General features: G+C 42.6%; 1 protein-coding gene and 1 long non-coding RNA gene across 2 annotated transcripts in view; both read left to right on the top strand.

Moving 5' to 3' along the window:
* Nucleotides 1-13,039, top strand: part of LOC108704280 (oocyte zinc finger protein XlCOF7.1-like) — a 137,184-nt gene extending 124,145 nt beyond the window's left edge. Inside the window, exon 3 of the mRNA XM_041579050.1 lies at nt 11,354-13,039. Coding sequence (XP_041434984.1) covers nt 11,354-12,684 — 1,331 coding nt within the window. The 3' untranslated portion in view covers nt 12,685-13,039. The remainder of the gene's footprint in view (nt 1-11,353) is intronic.
* Nucleotides 3,761-8,398, top strand: znf287.S. Its single transcript, XR_001933559.2, has 3 exons — nt 3,761-3,858; nt 8,095-8,235; nt 8,339-8,398. It is a non-coding gene; the product is annotated as a zinc finger protein 287 S homeolog (long non-coding RNA).
* Nucleotides 13,040-16,155: the final 3,116 nt, after the last annotated feature.

Genomic DNA, 16,155 nt, shown 5'->3' on the forward strand with positions numbered 1-16,155 from the left:
CCCCTACCTTTTGGTCTGCAGGCCCGGATATGCGGCAAGGCCGCATAGGCCCGGGCCTAGGGCGACAAAAAATAGGGACGGCATGCCGCCCAGCCGCATTATGGGGACGTTCGCGTCCCCGTTCAACTACACCAGCCGCGCCGCGCGGCCTAGGGGCGGCCAGAGAAGAAATCCGGCGCTGTTGGTCTGGCACTGGTTGCAAAACAGAAGGAGGCATATTTAATCAGTATTCTGCAGTGTGCCCTATGAAGATCCAATGGCTGATTGGCCAGGGCTGCAAGGACACAGCTGCCTGGGGATGGCCAGGAGAGGAACATGAGTTTGCAGCAAATGATACCCCATGGGTAAGTTTGTTAATATATATATGTTGTCTTTGTAATGCTGTGCCCTTGCTTTCTTGAAATACACATTTAGATGAAAAGATGAGAGGAAGGCTTAGTCTTAAAACTACTTTATCTTTATGATAAAAGGTTGATCCTGCTCAATGCTATCTGCCAAAATACAGCAACATCCATTGCACAGAGCACCAGCCGGGCCAATTTCATTAAAAACAATCCTTTATTGGTTTTTAATTAAAGGAAACATTTTGTGTAAAAAATAAGAATGTACCAGAGCATTATACTCATTTAGATATAGAAGAATTGTGCTTAAAAAAGTAGTGTTTCAGGCTGATTTATTGAATATTTCTGCAAAAACCCTAATAATCCCTCCCTTCTCTTCCACTTGCTGCTCCCTGAATTCCCAGGCTGTGCACTCAGCTCACTGCACTGTAGGACAGGAACCAATCAGCAGCTAGCAGGACCTGATAGGGAACTGAAGCCTGTCTGTGCTTGTGTGACTGCAGGGCTGTGATTGGCTGTCCCCTCCTACTGTGCTTCTGGCAGGGACATGCCCACCCCTCATTTGAAACACAGACAGGGACTGTAGCACATCAATAGTGGGCCCAAAACTGGGGTTATTTTTACAGTTAATGCTCATTTAAGCCCAGAGTGAAAGCTGGCACATATATTATTCATCATTGCCTAGACTTGTACCATAAGTCTCCTTTAGGGAAATCCCATACCACTCATTTTACTGTAAGAAGCTGCTCGGATGAGGGTGGAATGAAAGTCCAGTTGGTTTAGACTTATTTCTTATAGATAAGTAACAATGTTGTCCATATGATTGTGCTGAGCTAGGACACAGTGAAGTTCTGTTGGGTATATAACATGGGACATCTATAGTATCACATTACTGTTGGGTATATAACGTGGGACATCTATAGTATCACATTACTGTTGGGTATATAACGTGGGACATCTATAGTATCACATTACTGTTGGGTATATAACATGGGACATCTATAGTATCACATTACTGTTGGGTATATAACATGGGACATCTATAGTATCACATTACTGTTGGGTGTATAACATGGGACATCTATAATATCACATTACTGTTGGGTATATAATGTGGGACATCTATAGTATCACATTACTGTTGGGTGTATATATAGTGGAACATCTATAGTATCACATTACTGTTGGGTATATATATATAGTGGGGACATCTATAGTATCACATTACTGTTGGCGTATATAAGTGGACATCTATAGTATCACATTATCTGTTGGGTATATAACGTGGGACATCTATAGTATCACATTACTGGTTGGGTATATAACGTGGGACATCTTATAGTATCACATTACGTTTGGTATATAACGTGGGACATCTAGTAGTATCACATTACTGTTGGGTATATAACATGGGACATCTATAGTATCACATTACTGTTGGGTATATAACATGGGACATCTATAGTATCACATTACTGTTGGGTATATAACGTGGGGACATCTATAGTATCACATTACTGTTGGGTATATAACGTGGGACATCTATAGTATCACATTACTGTTGGGTATATAACGTGGGACATCTATAGTATCACATTACTGTTGGGTATATAACATGGGACATCTATAGTATCACATTACTGTTGGGTATATAACGTGGGACATCTATAGTATCACATTACTGTTGGGTGTATAACATGGGACATCTATAATATCACATTACTGTTGGGTATATAATGTGGGACATCTATAGTATCACATTACTGTTGGGTGTATATATAGTGGAACATCTATAGTATCACATTACTGTTGGGTATATATATATAGTGGACATCTATAGTATCACATTACTGGTGGGGATATAACGTGGGACATCTATAGTATCACATTACTGTTGGGTATATAACGTGGGACATCTATAGTATCACATTACTGTTGGGTATATAACGTGGGACATCTATAGTATCACATTACTGTTGGGTATATAACGTGGGACATCTATAGTATCACATTACTGTTGGGTATATAACATGGGACATCTATAGTATCACATTACTGTTGGGTATATAACATGGGACATCTATAGTATCACATTACTGTTGGGTATATAACGTGGGACATCTATAGTATCACATTACTGTTGGGTGTATAACATGGGACATCTATAATATCACATTACTGTTGGGTATATAATGTGGGACATCTATAGTATCACATTACTGTTGGGTGTATATATAGTGGAACATCTATAGTATCACATTACTGTTGGGTATATATATATAGTGGGACATCTATAGTATCACATTACTGTTGGGTATATAACGTGGGACATCTATAGTATCACATTACTGTTGGGTATATAACGTGGGACATCTATAGTATCACATTACTGTTGGGTATATAACGTGGGACATCTATAGTATCACATTACTGTTGGGTATATAACATGGGACATCTATAGTATCACATTACTGTTGGGTATATAACATGGGACATCTATAGTATCACATTACTGTTGGGTATATAACATGGGACATCTATAGTATCACATTACTGTTGGGTATATAACATGGGACATCTATAGTATCACGTTACTGTTGGGTATATAACATGGGACATCTATAGTATCACATTACTGTTGGGTATATAACGTGGGACATCTATAGTATCACATTACTGTTGGGTATATAACATGGGACATCTATAGTATCACATTACTGTTGGGTATATAACGTGGGACATCTATAGTATCACATTACTGTTGGGTATATAACATGGGACATCTATAGTATCACATTACTGTTGGGTATATAACGTGGGACATCTATAGTATCACATTACTGTTGGGTATATAACGTGGGACATCTATAGTATCACATTACTGTTGGGTGTATATATAGTGGAACATCTATAGTATCACATTACCATCACTGATAAAGTGCATGAAACGCGTCAGGCTAAGCCTGTATTTTTTATGTATTGAACTACAACTCCCACAATCCCCTGCCATCAGCTTGTACCCTGTATGTGTGTGGCTGCAGGAAGTCACATGAGGGTTGCCAGCGGCCGGGCTTTGTCCATAGGGAGAGACTGGGAAGCTCTTTGCTTCTTGCAATTAAGAGGCTTGGAACGCAAGGTCTGGGAATGCAGGGAATACAGTTTAGCAGCTGAATCTGAGAGCAGGGAGACCCCAACAGTGGAGGAGAGAGGGGGTGACTGATTTAGGGAACTGATCCAGATTACAAGCTATGCTGGGGGTGCAGAAACGTTACCATTTATAGTTACAATTTCTTTGTGTTTACGTTTATAAAATTAGCTAGGAAATTGCCCTCGTTCCCTAACTCCCTTTATTCCTCCCCTCTGCCCAACAATCCAATCATCCGATTCCAGGGCTCTGTCTTTGCTCTGCCCCCTCCACTCTTAGCCAATGAATGAGCTTGCTCCGCCCCCAACTGGACAGCTGAAGGCAGCAGAGCAATTGATTCCCCTGTAAGTCAGAGGTGGGCAGCAGGAGCAGGTCAGTAAGGGACAGAGGCTGCATGGAATCCTTTCCATTGGGTTTATAGACATGCTCTGTGTCTCCTGCTTGTCTCTTTATGTCATGTGTGTGTGTGTGTGTGTAACCGTGTGTGTGCATACCTCCCAACTGTCCCTCTTTTGACAGCTCAACCCGCAGTCCCTCATTTGTACTGGAAAGTCCCTCTTTTCTCTGCACTGAACAGCCAGAAAAAGAAACAAAGTTTCTCACTTAATTGGCTTTTAGCAGAGAGCCCAGAACAGCTAACAGGTGCAAATAAGAGACTTTGTAACAATTTTGAGACACAAAAAAACAGTTTAGATAATGAGAAATATTTTCAAACTTTCATAACCTGCCAAAATTTGTAAACAAACATGGTAATTAGGGGGTGTGGCCACAGAAAGGGGTGTGGCCGAAAAAATTCGCTGCGCTACGTGCGAAAAAAAAATTGTGTCCCTCTTTTTACTTCCAAAATGTTGGGAGGTATGTGTATGTGTAACCGTGTGTGTGTGTAACCGTGTGTGTGTCACTGGCATCCAATCCTGCCCCGGCCTGATATTCTGTCAGCCCATGAAATAATAGAAATAGTTCTCAGCAGAAGTAGTTTATATGATATATGATAGGGAGGCTGCTTCTGATGATGGCTATGATAATGTGTATCTATATATATATAAAGAACATATTATTATGGTATCATTCCTACACAGGCAATGGGGCTGCTTAGCCCAGTACTTCCTAAGAGGTTCTGCAGCAGCTCACTAGTTCCAGTGTATAAATGATCCCATGTCACTAGTTCCAGTGTATAAATGATCCCATGTCACTAGTTCCAGTGTATAAATGATCCCATGTTTGGGAGAAGACTTCTGTGTCTCCGCTGACATTATTCTTCATCTGTTTTAGGGCATCTCCCTGTAGGTATAGTAAGTGCTCCTCCCTGTCAGCCAAATACCATTAGTTGAACCCTCTCTGAGCCCAGAGTCACCCAAGGGGACGTGTATATTGTCACCTCCAGAGAAATGAGGGAAAAGTAGCACTGGAGGATACCAGCCAATCAGAAAGCTGGACAGTGCTGCAAAATACCATGGCGGTATATAAATACATGTTAAAGGAGACATATAGGATAAATGAAAAAACCCTAATTTTGTAGGCAATTATAAGTAATATATGGTGTTGCTTTTACTAAAATTTATATTATCTTTAAAAATAGCCCCTTTATTGGAGCTCCCTATAGATGTTCTCTGGTCCCTGTCTGTGTTTTAAATGAGGGGTGGGTGTGTCCCTGCCAGAAGCACAGTAGGAGGGGACAGCCAATCACAGCCCTGCAGTCACACAAGCACAGACAGGCTTCAGTTCCCTATCAGGTCCTGCTAGCTGCTGATTGGTTCCTGTCCTACAGTGCAGTGAGCTGAGTGCACAGCCTGGGAATTCAGGGAGCAGCAAGTGGAAGAGAAGGGAGGGATTATTAGGGTTTTTGCAGAAATATTCAATAAATCAGCCTGAAACACAACTTTTTTAAGCACAATTCTTCTATATGTAAATTACATCAGATCCTTTTCTATTTAAATGCAAAGCTGCGATTGGTCACCCGCATCCTCCTGTGCGTCTAAGCAAGGGGTAGTAGGACTCACCCACCACTTTTTTTTATATCACTCACCACAGGGACCAGAGTTGTTCTATAGAAAAGTCCAGTAAAGGGTTTTTTTATTTATTTATTTTGCTCAATATTATTACATTATTGAACATTCTTTGTCACAGTAACAACAACATACACACTGTATAACACTCATGAACAAACCCTTTGGTGCAATTGTAGATTTAACTGGAACAGCTTACAGAACAGAGCCTATACGAGTCTACCTTGGGGGTGTCCCATTCCTTATTGGGGGATCATACCAGCTCCTCCTCCCATGCCTCTCTTGCCTTTATTTCAATGGCTACATACAGAGGTTTGCTTAGTTGCTTATATAGAATGGATATTTTCTTTCCGTGTATCTACAATGGTGTCGGGACACTGTGGAGTTTTTATTACCAGAAGGACAGGCCAAATTGTATCTCGGGTTTCTAGTCACCTTAATTGGTGGAGCGGTGGTGACAGCTCCTGATGCCTCATTGGTAGGACATGTGTGAGCTGCTAAATAGTATATGTATAGATCTGAGAGAGCCATACCACCTCCTTCTCTAGGTCTCATTAAAGTTGTAACCATGGCCTTGAGGGACCCTATATGAACTTGTCAAGGAGGCTGTTCACACCAGTGAATACTTTTTTGGGTACAGGGACAGGTGTGTGCCATAGTGTGCAGTATAAACATTTTAATCCGTTGTATTCTCCCTGCTGGGCCAACCGGAAGGTACTCCCATTGTTTGAATTTGTTTTGCGTCCATTGGATCAACATGTCCACATTCAATGTCTGAAAAGGAGGGAGTGGCAGGGCCGGATTTACATAGAAGGCGCCCCTAGGCCCACTGCCGTTCGTCGACCCTGTCCTCTCCCCTTTATTCGTGCAAATTTTCATCATCAATGGGGAAATTTAAAAAATGATTGTATCTCCAACGCATCCCTAGAGTTTTTGAACCAATGTGGGTGTGGTTGGGCAACATGCTGCCCCCCTAAAATCCTGCCGCCCTAGGCCCAGGCCTAGGTGGCCTTTCCACAAATCCAGGCCTGGGGAGTGGTAATGTGATGTTTATGCCCAGGTAGGTAAACGTGCTTACAATTTGCAAGGGCCAGTCTGCAAGCAGTTCTCCCTCATGTTGCTTGTCAACCAGGAACAACACTGACTTAGTAGTGCTGGTCTTGAGGCCTGACAATGAGCCAAAGTCCTATGTAAGTTTAATTAGTGTTTGCAGCGACCGTCCCCTGTCCTCTAGGTATAGCAGGGTATCGTCAGAATAAAGCTGAATTTTCTCAATGTGTTCACCCCACTCATAGCCTCTAATCTGAGGCTGGTCACATACTGCCTGGGCAAAAGGATCAAGTAAAGAGTAGGGGGGAAAGGGGGCAGCCCTGCATTGTTCCTCTAGTGAGCAGGAAGCTGGGGGTGCTTAGGGAATTAAAAACGTAGGGTTTCTTTGGGGTTTTTGTAGAGGAGTTGGGCCATTTTTATGAATTTCGGGCCAATGGCAAAGGCGGCCATAACCTGCCACAGGTAAGGCCACTCCACTGAGTCAAATGCCTTGGCAATGTCCAAGGCCGCAACAGCATTACTTCCTGGGTTGTCTTATTGGATGGAGAGGTTAAGATACAGCCTTCTCTTATTTAGGTTTGATGTTTTTGCTGGGATGAACTGTATTTGGTCAGGGTGGACTATCTGCATTATTACTTTGCCTAGCCTCTTGGGGAGTATCTTAGCATATATTTTGACATCTGTAGTTAGAAGTGATGTGGGGTGGAAGGATTCGCAGAGTTGGGTGGGTCTTTCTCCGGTTTAGAGAGCAGAACAATTGCTGCCTCAACAATTGTTGCAGCTTATGGCTTTGTTATATATTTGTAGTAACTGTGGCACCATGGTCTTTGAGTGCCTTTTATAGAATTCCATTGGCAGTCCAACAGAACCTGCTGCTATGCCTGGGGGAAAGGAGTATATGGATTCCTGTATTTCAAGATCTGTATGATTCTAGATATTCCCTAAATTCAGGAGTAAGGGTTGGGAAGAGTTAGTGAATTTAGAAACCTTGCAGTATCATTCTTGCTAGTATTCTAATCAGCATACAACTCCACTAGCATATTCTTAACCCTGTCTGGCTCTATGTATAGAACCTCTTATCCTATAGAGCTGGTATAGGGGAGGGAAGTTTTGCAGCTTGGCTATGTGTGCTAACCTTTATGCACATAGCTAAGCTTTTCCCCGCATTCATACAAGTTTACCTTGCTGAAATAGTGGCGATTCATTGCAATTGACTTAAGATTTTGCGCATCCCTGTCCTGCGCATCCTGCGGCTGTTGGAGGTGGGAAGGGGTTGTAGCCGCTAGCGTGTCCATGACAGGGAGATTTAATGGGATCCTATGGACCTGGGCCCCTGTAATTCTTTTGGGGGATATTGCTGGGAAAAATCCACTGTAGAAATGTGTAAGTGCTTAATTCCAGTGTCACTTCTAGATCAACAGAGGATGGAGTTCCCCACACCTGAATACTTTGAAATCCAAAATCTTTATTCATCCATGTTTAAAAGACACACTGCATAGTATTGCTTGACGCATTTTGGGCACAGCCGCCATTAATCATAAACATATTCCAGGTCAGTCCCTCCCACGAGGAGCCAATGGGAATGTGGGAGGAAGCGAGTGACACAGGGATGAAGGGAAAGGAGGATAAAAACGAGCGGAACAAGAGAATCCTGAATCTGACACTGGAGATGATCTATCTGCTGACTGGAGAGGTGAGGGGCACTGTGACTGGCACACTGACAAGAGACTGTCTGTCTGTACAAAGGGGGTCTCTCTGCAGCTCAAACACCATTCTCTCTTCCTTTCAATATTTAGCACTACATCCCTAGGAAGAAGTCAGATGATGGGGGGGCCCTGCATGCCCCTGGCTCCGTCATACAGAAGGAAAATAACAAGAATGACAAGAAGATCCTGGAACTCATGTCCAACATCATCCAGCTGCTGACTGGAGAGGTGGGTACAGCGGCCCCTTATTGTTTAGTAACAGTGGGTGATAATCCCTTTCTCTGGCTGGGGGATGACTGGAACATTGTGTGTGACAGGTTGCCATAAGGACTCATCATGTTTCCATCTATTTTTCCTCGGAAGAGTGGGACTATATAAAAGGAAACAAGGACCTTTATGAGGAAGGGATAGGAGGGAAGGAGGAGCCCCAGCAGCTCAGCCCACTGGGTGAGTAATGGTTACAGGTTAACAAAGACTTATTTGATCTAGTAAAATTTGACATTTAATAATACTTGGCTAACAGACCAGTTTCACCTAAAGAAAGAAAGTTATTTTCCAATCAATATTTCTTACCTACAGTTATCGGTCATTATCTACCAGCCAGTCTGCAGTGTCTGTATTTACACTCCCTCCAGTGCAAGTTCCAAAGAAAATTGTGCCAAAATAAATGGGGACTTAAGCTGGCCATAGACTCAAAGATCCGCTCGTTTGGCATGGCTATATCGGGGGTAATTCGAACGTTCGGCCGTATGGCCGAATGATTGAATTACGATGCGCCAAGGGGCTCCGACGGGTCGATTGGTTAAAAATCAAACCTTCCTGATCGATATCGTGGTCAGATATCGATCGGGAAGACCCGTCGGAAGCCCCCATACACGGGCAGATAAACTGTCAAATTGGTCCAAACGACTGATATCGGCAGCTTTATCTGCCCGTGTATGGCCGCCTTTAGGTGAAGGCAATACAGGTGCTCACTATACAGTTGTGTTCAGAATAATAGCAGTGTGTTTAAAAAAGCGAATAAAGCTGAAAATCCTTATAATAGCTTTTATTTCCACACAAATGCATTGGGAACACTGCACATTATATTCCAAATCAAAACATGATGAAAAAATGTATCACATTTGTTTTATTCCTTTACAGAAAGTGAAGAAAAAGGAATATTAGGTAACAGTCTTTGCATTCTTCTTTCCCAACTCATTGACTGTATCAAGTGAAACATGTTTCAAGCTGTTGTTTTCCTTGGAACGAGGGAACTAATATTTAGTTGTATACGCAGTGTTTCTGTGCTGCACAACTGAGTTCTATGGACTCCACCAACTTCTGGCATCTGTTACATTCCACAATTCTTCTACATTTCTTGCTTCGCCTCAGAAACAGCATTTTTGATGTCACCCACAAGTTTTCTATTGGATTGGGGGATTGGGCCACTCCATAACATCAATCTTGTTGGTGTGGAACCAAGATGTTGCTGGTTTACTGATGTGTTTGGGCTCATATCAAGGGCATTCCCTCTTTGGCATAAGGCAACATGACCTCTTCAAGTGTTTTGATGTATTGAAACCATGATCCTCTCTGGTATGAGATAAAAAGGCCCAACACCATAGTTTGAGAAACATCCCCATCATTAATCATGAGGCTTCAGTGTACTGTGTCTTGAATTTAGTGCTTGGGGGTCATCTGACAAACTGCCTGTGGCCCATAGACCCAAAAAGAACAATCTTGCTTTTATCAGTCCACAAAATGTTGAGGCATTTCTCTTAGGCCAGTCAGGGTGTTCTTTGGCAAACTGTAAGATTTCGTCACATCTTTTTTTCAACAATGGGACTAAGCAGGGGATTCTTGCCAATAGCTTGGCTTCACATAGTCGCCTTCTAATCATAACAGTATCACAGGTAACTTTACTCCTTCATCATCTTGGAGCTGATCATTGGCTGAGTCTTTGCCATTTTGGCTACTTTTCTATACATTCCAATGGCCATTTTCCCTTTTCTTCAACGGCTTTCAGGTTTTGGTTGCCATTTAAAGCATTTGAGATCATTTTAGCTGAGCAGCCTCTCATTTTCTATGTTCCCCCCCACCAAACTTTTGAATACTTGACAATGTGTGGAAGGAGCCATTTGAGTGAGAATTTGAGAGAGAAATGCACTATAACCAGCAGCACAACATTTGCTCCTTTCTTCCTTAAAGGAGAAGGAAATTCTGGAGACACTTGGGGGTGCCAAACATTAGGCACCCCCAAGTGATTGTAGCGACTTACCAAAAACCCAGGTGCTCCTATCAGGAGAAATCTGCACCGGCCCCGGGTTATAGGAGCGAGCACCACGGAGATATCTACTTCCATCTTCGTGCAGCTGCGCATTTCCCCGGACTGACGCATGCGCATTTGAACGAAAAAGCCGACTTTAAAGTTAAAGTTAAATGCGCATGTGCAGCTGTGCGAAGACGGAAGTAGATCTCTCCATGGTGCTCGCTCCTATAACCCGGGGCCGGTGCAGATTTCTCCCGATAGGAGCACCGGCCCTGGGTTTTTGGTAAGTCGCTACAATCACTTGGGGGTGCCTAACGTTTGGCACCCCCAAGTGTCTCCAGCCTTTCCTTCTCCTTTAAATAAGGGAAGGAATTGACTGTTTTCACAGAATGAATGAGCTCACTAATTGAACCTCACACTGCTTGTATTTGGAACAAGCTTTTATTTGGAACACTGCTATTAGTTTGAAGGCGCCTCAATTAATTTAATGACACAGAATCAGCAGCATGCACGGGGTGACTGTTGGGTCAGTTGGGTTTGTTACTTTACTACACCTACTAGTAAATGATTTGTCATGTAAAATACAATTTCTACCAAAAACAGTGATTGATATTAGATTGATATAAGAGCCTAGGCCTCTTTGCTCCTTTCATTATGACTGGCCCACCCTGGTAGTTCTATTATTGTTTATTGAATGTTTCAACCTCAACCTATTGAATGTTGAGCAGCACTAGACAAAGGGGGAGATTTCACAGAAGTCAAATCATGTTTAACAACTTTATTTGATATTTTCCAATTTTTCGCATTGCGCACGTTTCCCATCAACTGACTTCTCTTGCTTTTATCTTCGACAGAAAGTGAACATTCAGCTTCAGATGAGAATAATGCCGGCGCTGTTTCTGAACGGTCTTCTAAAAACAAACCGAGCAAGATTGTGGCTGAAGGAGCAGTTGTTTGTGGAGACAAAAATCCCATAAACCCTGTATTTTCTCCATTTAAACAGCCCCCAACAGAAAGTGGTATGGAATCAGGGGGAAGCCATCCAGACTGCAGCAATGAGCCAGTTCCAGAACAGGTCCGGGGAAGAGATCATTCTAACCCTGTCATAATATGCAGCCTGACAAACCGCACGTCACCTGATTATAAATCAAACACTATTAAGCCGGATGCGGCTTTGAATAAAAAACGAAGCCAGTTAGACTGCGGTACTAAAACACTTACAGGCCAGATCCGAGCAACGGATGCACCCTCTTCTACTTTGGGACACAGCCTGAATTCTGGATTTGCGGTTAATTATATTTCAAGAGCTATAAAAGCGGAACCGGTTTCAAGGGAAGACAGAAGCTACTCGGGCTGCAGCGTGAATCCCCCGACAGAACAGATAAAGAAGACAAATACATTTGCTCCTATTATGGGATACAGCTTTAAGAACAGCTTGTCCGCTAATTGTTACATAAACGGTATTAAAAAGGAAGTGACTTCATTTGAAGGAGGAAGCCAATCAATTTGCAGTATTAATCCCCTTGCAGATCAGATACAGAGAAATAAAATAACTACTCCTGTGATGGGGTGTGGCCTAAACAACCAAAGAGCATCCGCTCTACCGCCCCATGTATACAGTAAAAAGCTGAAGAGTAACGCCACGTATTCGCCTCCTCTGAGCACACCCGTGTTACAAGTCATGTACTGCTGCGCCGTGTGCCACGCACGCTTTGCTAGTTACAAGGATCTCGTCAGCCATCTTATAACTCACACAGAAGAAAAAACAATCTCCTGCTCGACTTGTGGCAAAAACTTTAAACGCCATGCAGAATATATTCGCCATCAGAAAATCCACACGGGGGAGAAACCATTCATTTGCCCCGAGTGTGGGAAATGCTTCAAACAGCGCTCGGAGCTGAACCTGCACCGACGGACACACACGGGTGAGAAGCCATTCTCTTGTTCTGAGTGCGGCAAATGTTTCAAGCGGCGCTCCATTGTGGTGGAACATCAGAGGATCCACACGGGGGAGAAACCCTTCACTTGCTCCGAGTGCGGCAAATGTTTCACACAGCGCTCGCACCTGATTGTACACCGAAGAACTCACACCGGGAAGAAGCCATTTTCTTGTTCTGTATGTGGGAAATGTTTCACGAGACACTCGCAACTGATTCTTCATCTCAGAACACATACCGGAGAATGAAAAGAGAGATCCAAAACGTGGCACATGTTTTAGATATTTCTTCCTCCACAGTCCCAGTTGGTTGAGGTTCTTATGAATCTAGTGAGGCCCTTTTGTTGCCATGGAAGGAGAATATGTACTGGGACTACAGGTGCAAAGAATCGAAAATTCATAAGAGTCTCCCATTTGAATACAAGTCGGGGCAACGCTGCGATGCTGTAAATAACTGGCCACTTCGTAGGTCATAACTGCAACATCTTATACGGAAAGTATCCCCTCATAGTTACATAGTTAAATTGGGTTGAAAAAAGACTAAAGGTGGCCATAGACACACAGATAATATCGTACGAAGCGAATTCTCGTCCGATATTCGTTGCGTGTATGGTGGAAAAAGAGCCGACCGATATCGGCAGAAGACTTGGATATCGGTCGGCTCGTCGATCAGGCTGGACGGAAAATTTTGATCGGGTGCCTTTGAAGGGAACCAAACATCGGCCATTGTTAGTGCTGAATGGTCAGATACAGGTAGAATTCTATTGTTTCTTCCCGTATATCTACCTGTATATCTGACGATTCAGCTCTACACGTGTGTATTGAAACGAATGATCTTTCTTGGAAACATCTTTTCCAAGAAAGATCGTAATTGTTACGTCTATGGCCACCTAAAGTCCATCAAGTCCAACCCCTCCAAAGTAAAACCCAGCCCCATACACACACCCCTCCCTACTGTCACATAAATGATATATACCCATATCTATACTAACTATAGAGTTTAGTATCACAATAGCCTTTGATACGATGTCTGTCATCTTTATGTTCTAGAAACCCTGGGTGCCCTCTGATAATCAGGAGACATTGCTCCGTCTCATACATGGCTGAGAGCTCGGGATAAAGGAAGCAGAATATTTATTAGATGAGGCTCCATTATGTCAACTGTTGGCCTCCAGCTTTCTTATTGGTTACAGGATTCAGAAATGTTTAGCCCGCAGTCCTCTCACTGTATTTAAACTATACCGTAACTCCCTGCAGCCTCTAACAGCATTAAAGAGAATTGTGGGTGCTCAGTATTTCTTGGAACATTGCAGGTTGGAGATCTCTTTATATCCTCGGAATGTAGGCATTTGCGGCTAATGTAAACTAACCGTTAAACCTAATATTACAAATGCGCTCTCGTTATTCCCAATTACTAATAAGATAATCCCAAGTGTAAGTAAAAGAAATATGTGGGGGAAAGAATTTCAAACCCATGTAATGGCCTTCAATTTACAGCCTCGAGGGTTGTTGGAAGTTGGGGTTCAGGAACAGCGGAAGAGACGCCGCTTGAAGTTCTTATGAAAACATGTGCCGGATTTGTTGGGTTACTATGAGCAGGAGCTGCTGTTTATACAGGACTGGCTGTGTGACCTGTTGGCTATTCCATCCCCGGTTATTTGTCCCCAGTCGTGTTACATTAAATGTGCCGATGTTTTGAAAGTGAGAACTGTTTCTCTGCAGACATTAAAGGAGAAGGAAAGGCTAAAATTAAGTAAGCTTTATTAGAAAGGTCTATATAAATACACCAGTAAACCTTCAAAGTAATGCTGCTCTGAGTCCTCTGTCAATAGAAACAGCACATTTCTTTCCTTCTATTGTGTACTCATGGGCTTCTGTATCAGACTTCCTGCCTTCAGCTTAAACCTCCAGGGCTAGGGCTTGAGCATGCTCAGTTTGCTCCTCTCTCCCTCCCTCCTCCCCTCCCTGCTGTAATCTGAGCTCAGAGCTATGAGTGAGCAGGGAGAGACTCAGGCAGGAAGTGATGTCACACCAAGCCAATATGGCAGCTGCTATCCTAAACAAACAGAGAGAGCTTCTAGAGCTGTTTACTCAAGTATGGTAAAGCATTCTGTAGAATAAATATAGTGTTATAGCTTGCATTATTGTGACTAATCTATAGCAACAAACTGCATCAGTAGCCTTCCTTCTCCTTTAAGAAAAGTATTGACTTGGCCTGATAGTGTAGCAATTTCCAGCCCAACTGGATGACTATTGCTCTGCGTCTTTCCAACTGAGCTTCTATCTAGTTCATTTCCATAGGTAAAAACTGGCCAAAATGACATTTGGGGTTCCTTGGCCAACCTGGTGATGGAATTGGCGGTTTAGGTTGATTTCAAAGCATATTACATATAGGAGATTAGGTACAGTGTATGATTTCATAATAATACTAAATAAAGGTACAGAACGTAGGTTACATAGGAATGGGCATATAAAAGAGGTAGTGTATCATTAAAGCAGACACCAAGTAGTTACGTGACCATAACAATCCAGAGTTGTAAATCCTTCGTGACCAGAGCTACTTGGTCTACTGTGCCTGTTGCTTTATTGCACATCATCCAATCCGATTTCCTATTGGACCTTTTCATACCCAAACTAACAGACCTTAGTTGGCCAAGCTGATATTTTTGGAACAACGCGCATATCAAAATACAGTTGGGTCAAAAATGCCTAAAGAAAGGCGAACTTGTCCTTTAATTACTCAATATAGCATTACGTTGAAGGGATTTTGAACTTTAAAAGTCTCTTTGCCAAACATGTTATTGGAAATGTATCATTTAACTTTATTGCCTAATAAATTAATATTAAGTGTCTTATTAAATCTATATTCTATTCTGCGGAGCCTCTGTATTTATGACCCACATGAGAACATAACCGAGCAACCAAAGATGCACAGAAACTCCAGTTTATAGTTTGTTGGATGTTTAAAGTCATTCTATATCCAAATAGAAAATGAATGACTTACACATAGGGTTCCTTTGCAATAGCCCCTTTATTGGAGCTCCTTCTAAATGTTCTCTGGTCCCTGTCTGTGTTTCAAATGAGGGGTGGGCGTGTCCCTGGCAGAAGCACAGTAGGAGGGGGACAGCCAATCACAGCCCTGCAGTCACACAAGCACAGACAGGCTTCAGTTCCCTATCAGGTCCTGCTAGCTGCTGATTGGTTCCTGTCCTACAGTGCAGTGAGCTGAGTGCACAGCCTGGGAATTCAGGGAGCAGCAAGTGGAAGAGAAGGGAGGGATTATTAGGGGTTTTTGCAGAAATATTCAATAAATCAGCCTGAAACACTACTTTTTTAAGCACAATTCTTATATATCTAAATGAGTATAATGTACTGGTACGTTTTTATATTTTATGCAAAATGTCTCCTCTTTGCTTTTCAGATGAGAATATCCAAACAAGCTTAGGGTAATGGCACGGGTAATGGCACATGGTATGTGGTCAAAAACTGCCTTTGAATTGGTATCAGTGTGAATGGCCAGTGGGAAAAGATAAGAATTGTGTTTGTGCCAAAATCTTCCTTCTCCTGCTTTTTCTGTCACTCGCTCTATATTATGTGTTTCACCCCCTGCAATTCAAACAGACACCAATCCAATGTTATGTCACCCGCAATTTGGCAGATAAAGTGCAAGTGAGGGAAAATATTGTTGTTACCACTTGCACAAAGCTGAGATCAGTACTT

This window comes from Xenopus laevis, chromosome 9_10S (genome assembly GCF_017654675.1).
Source record: "Xenopus laevis strain J_2021 chromosome 9_10S, Xenopus_laevis_v10.1, whole genome shotgun sequence".
Lineage (NCBI taxonomy): Eukaryota > Metazoa > Chordata > Amphibia > Anura > Pipidae > Xenopus > Xenopus laevis.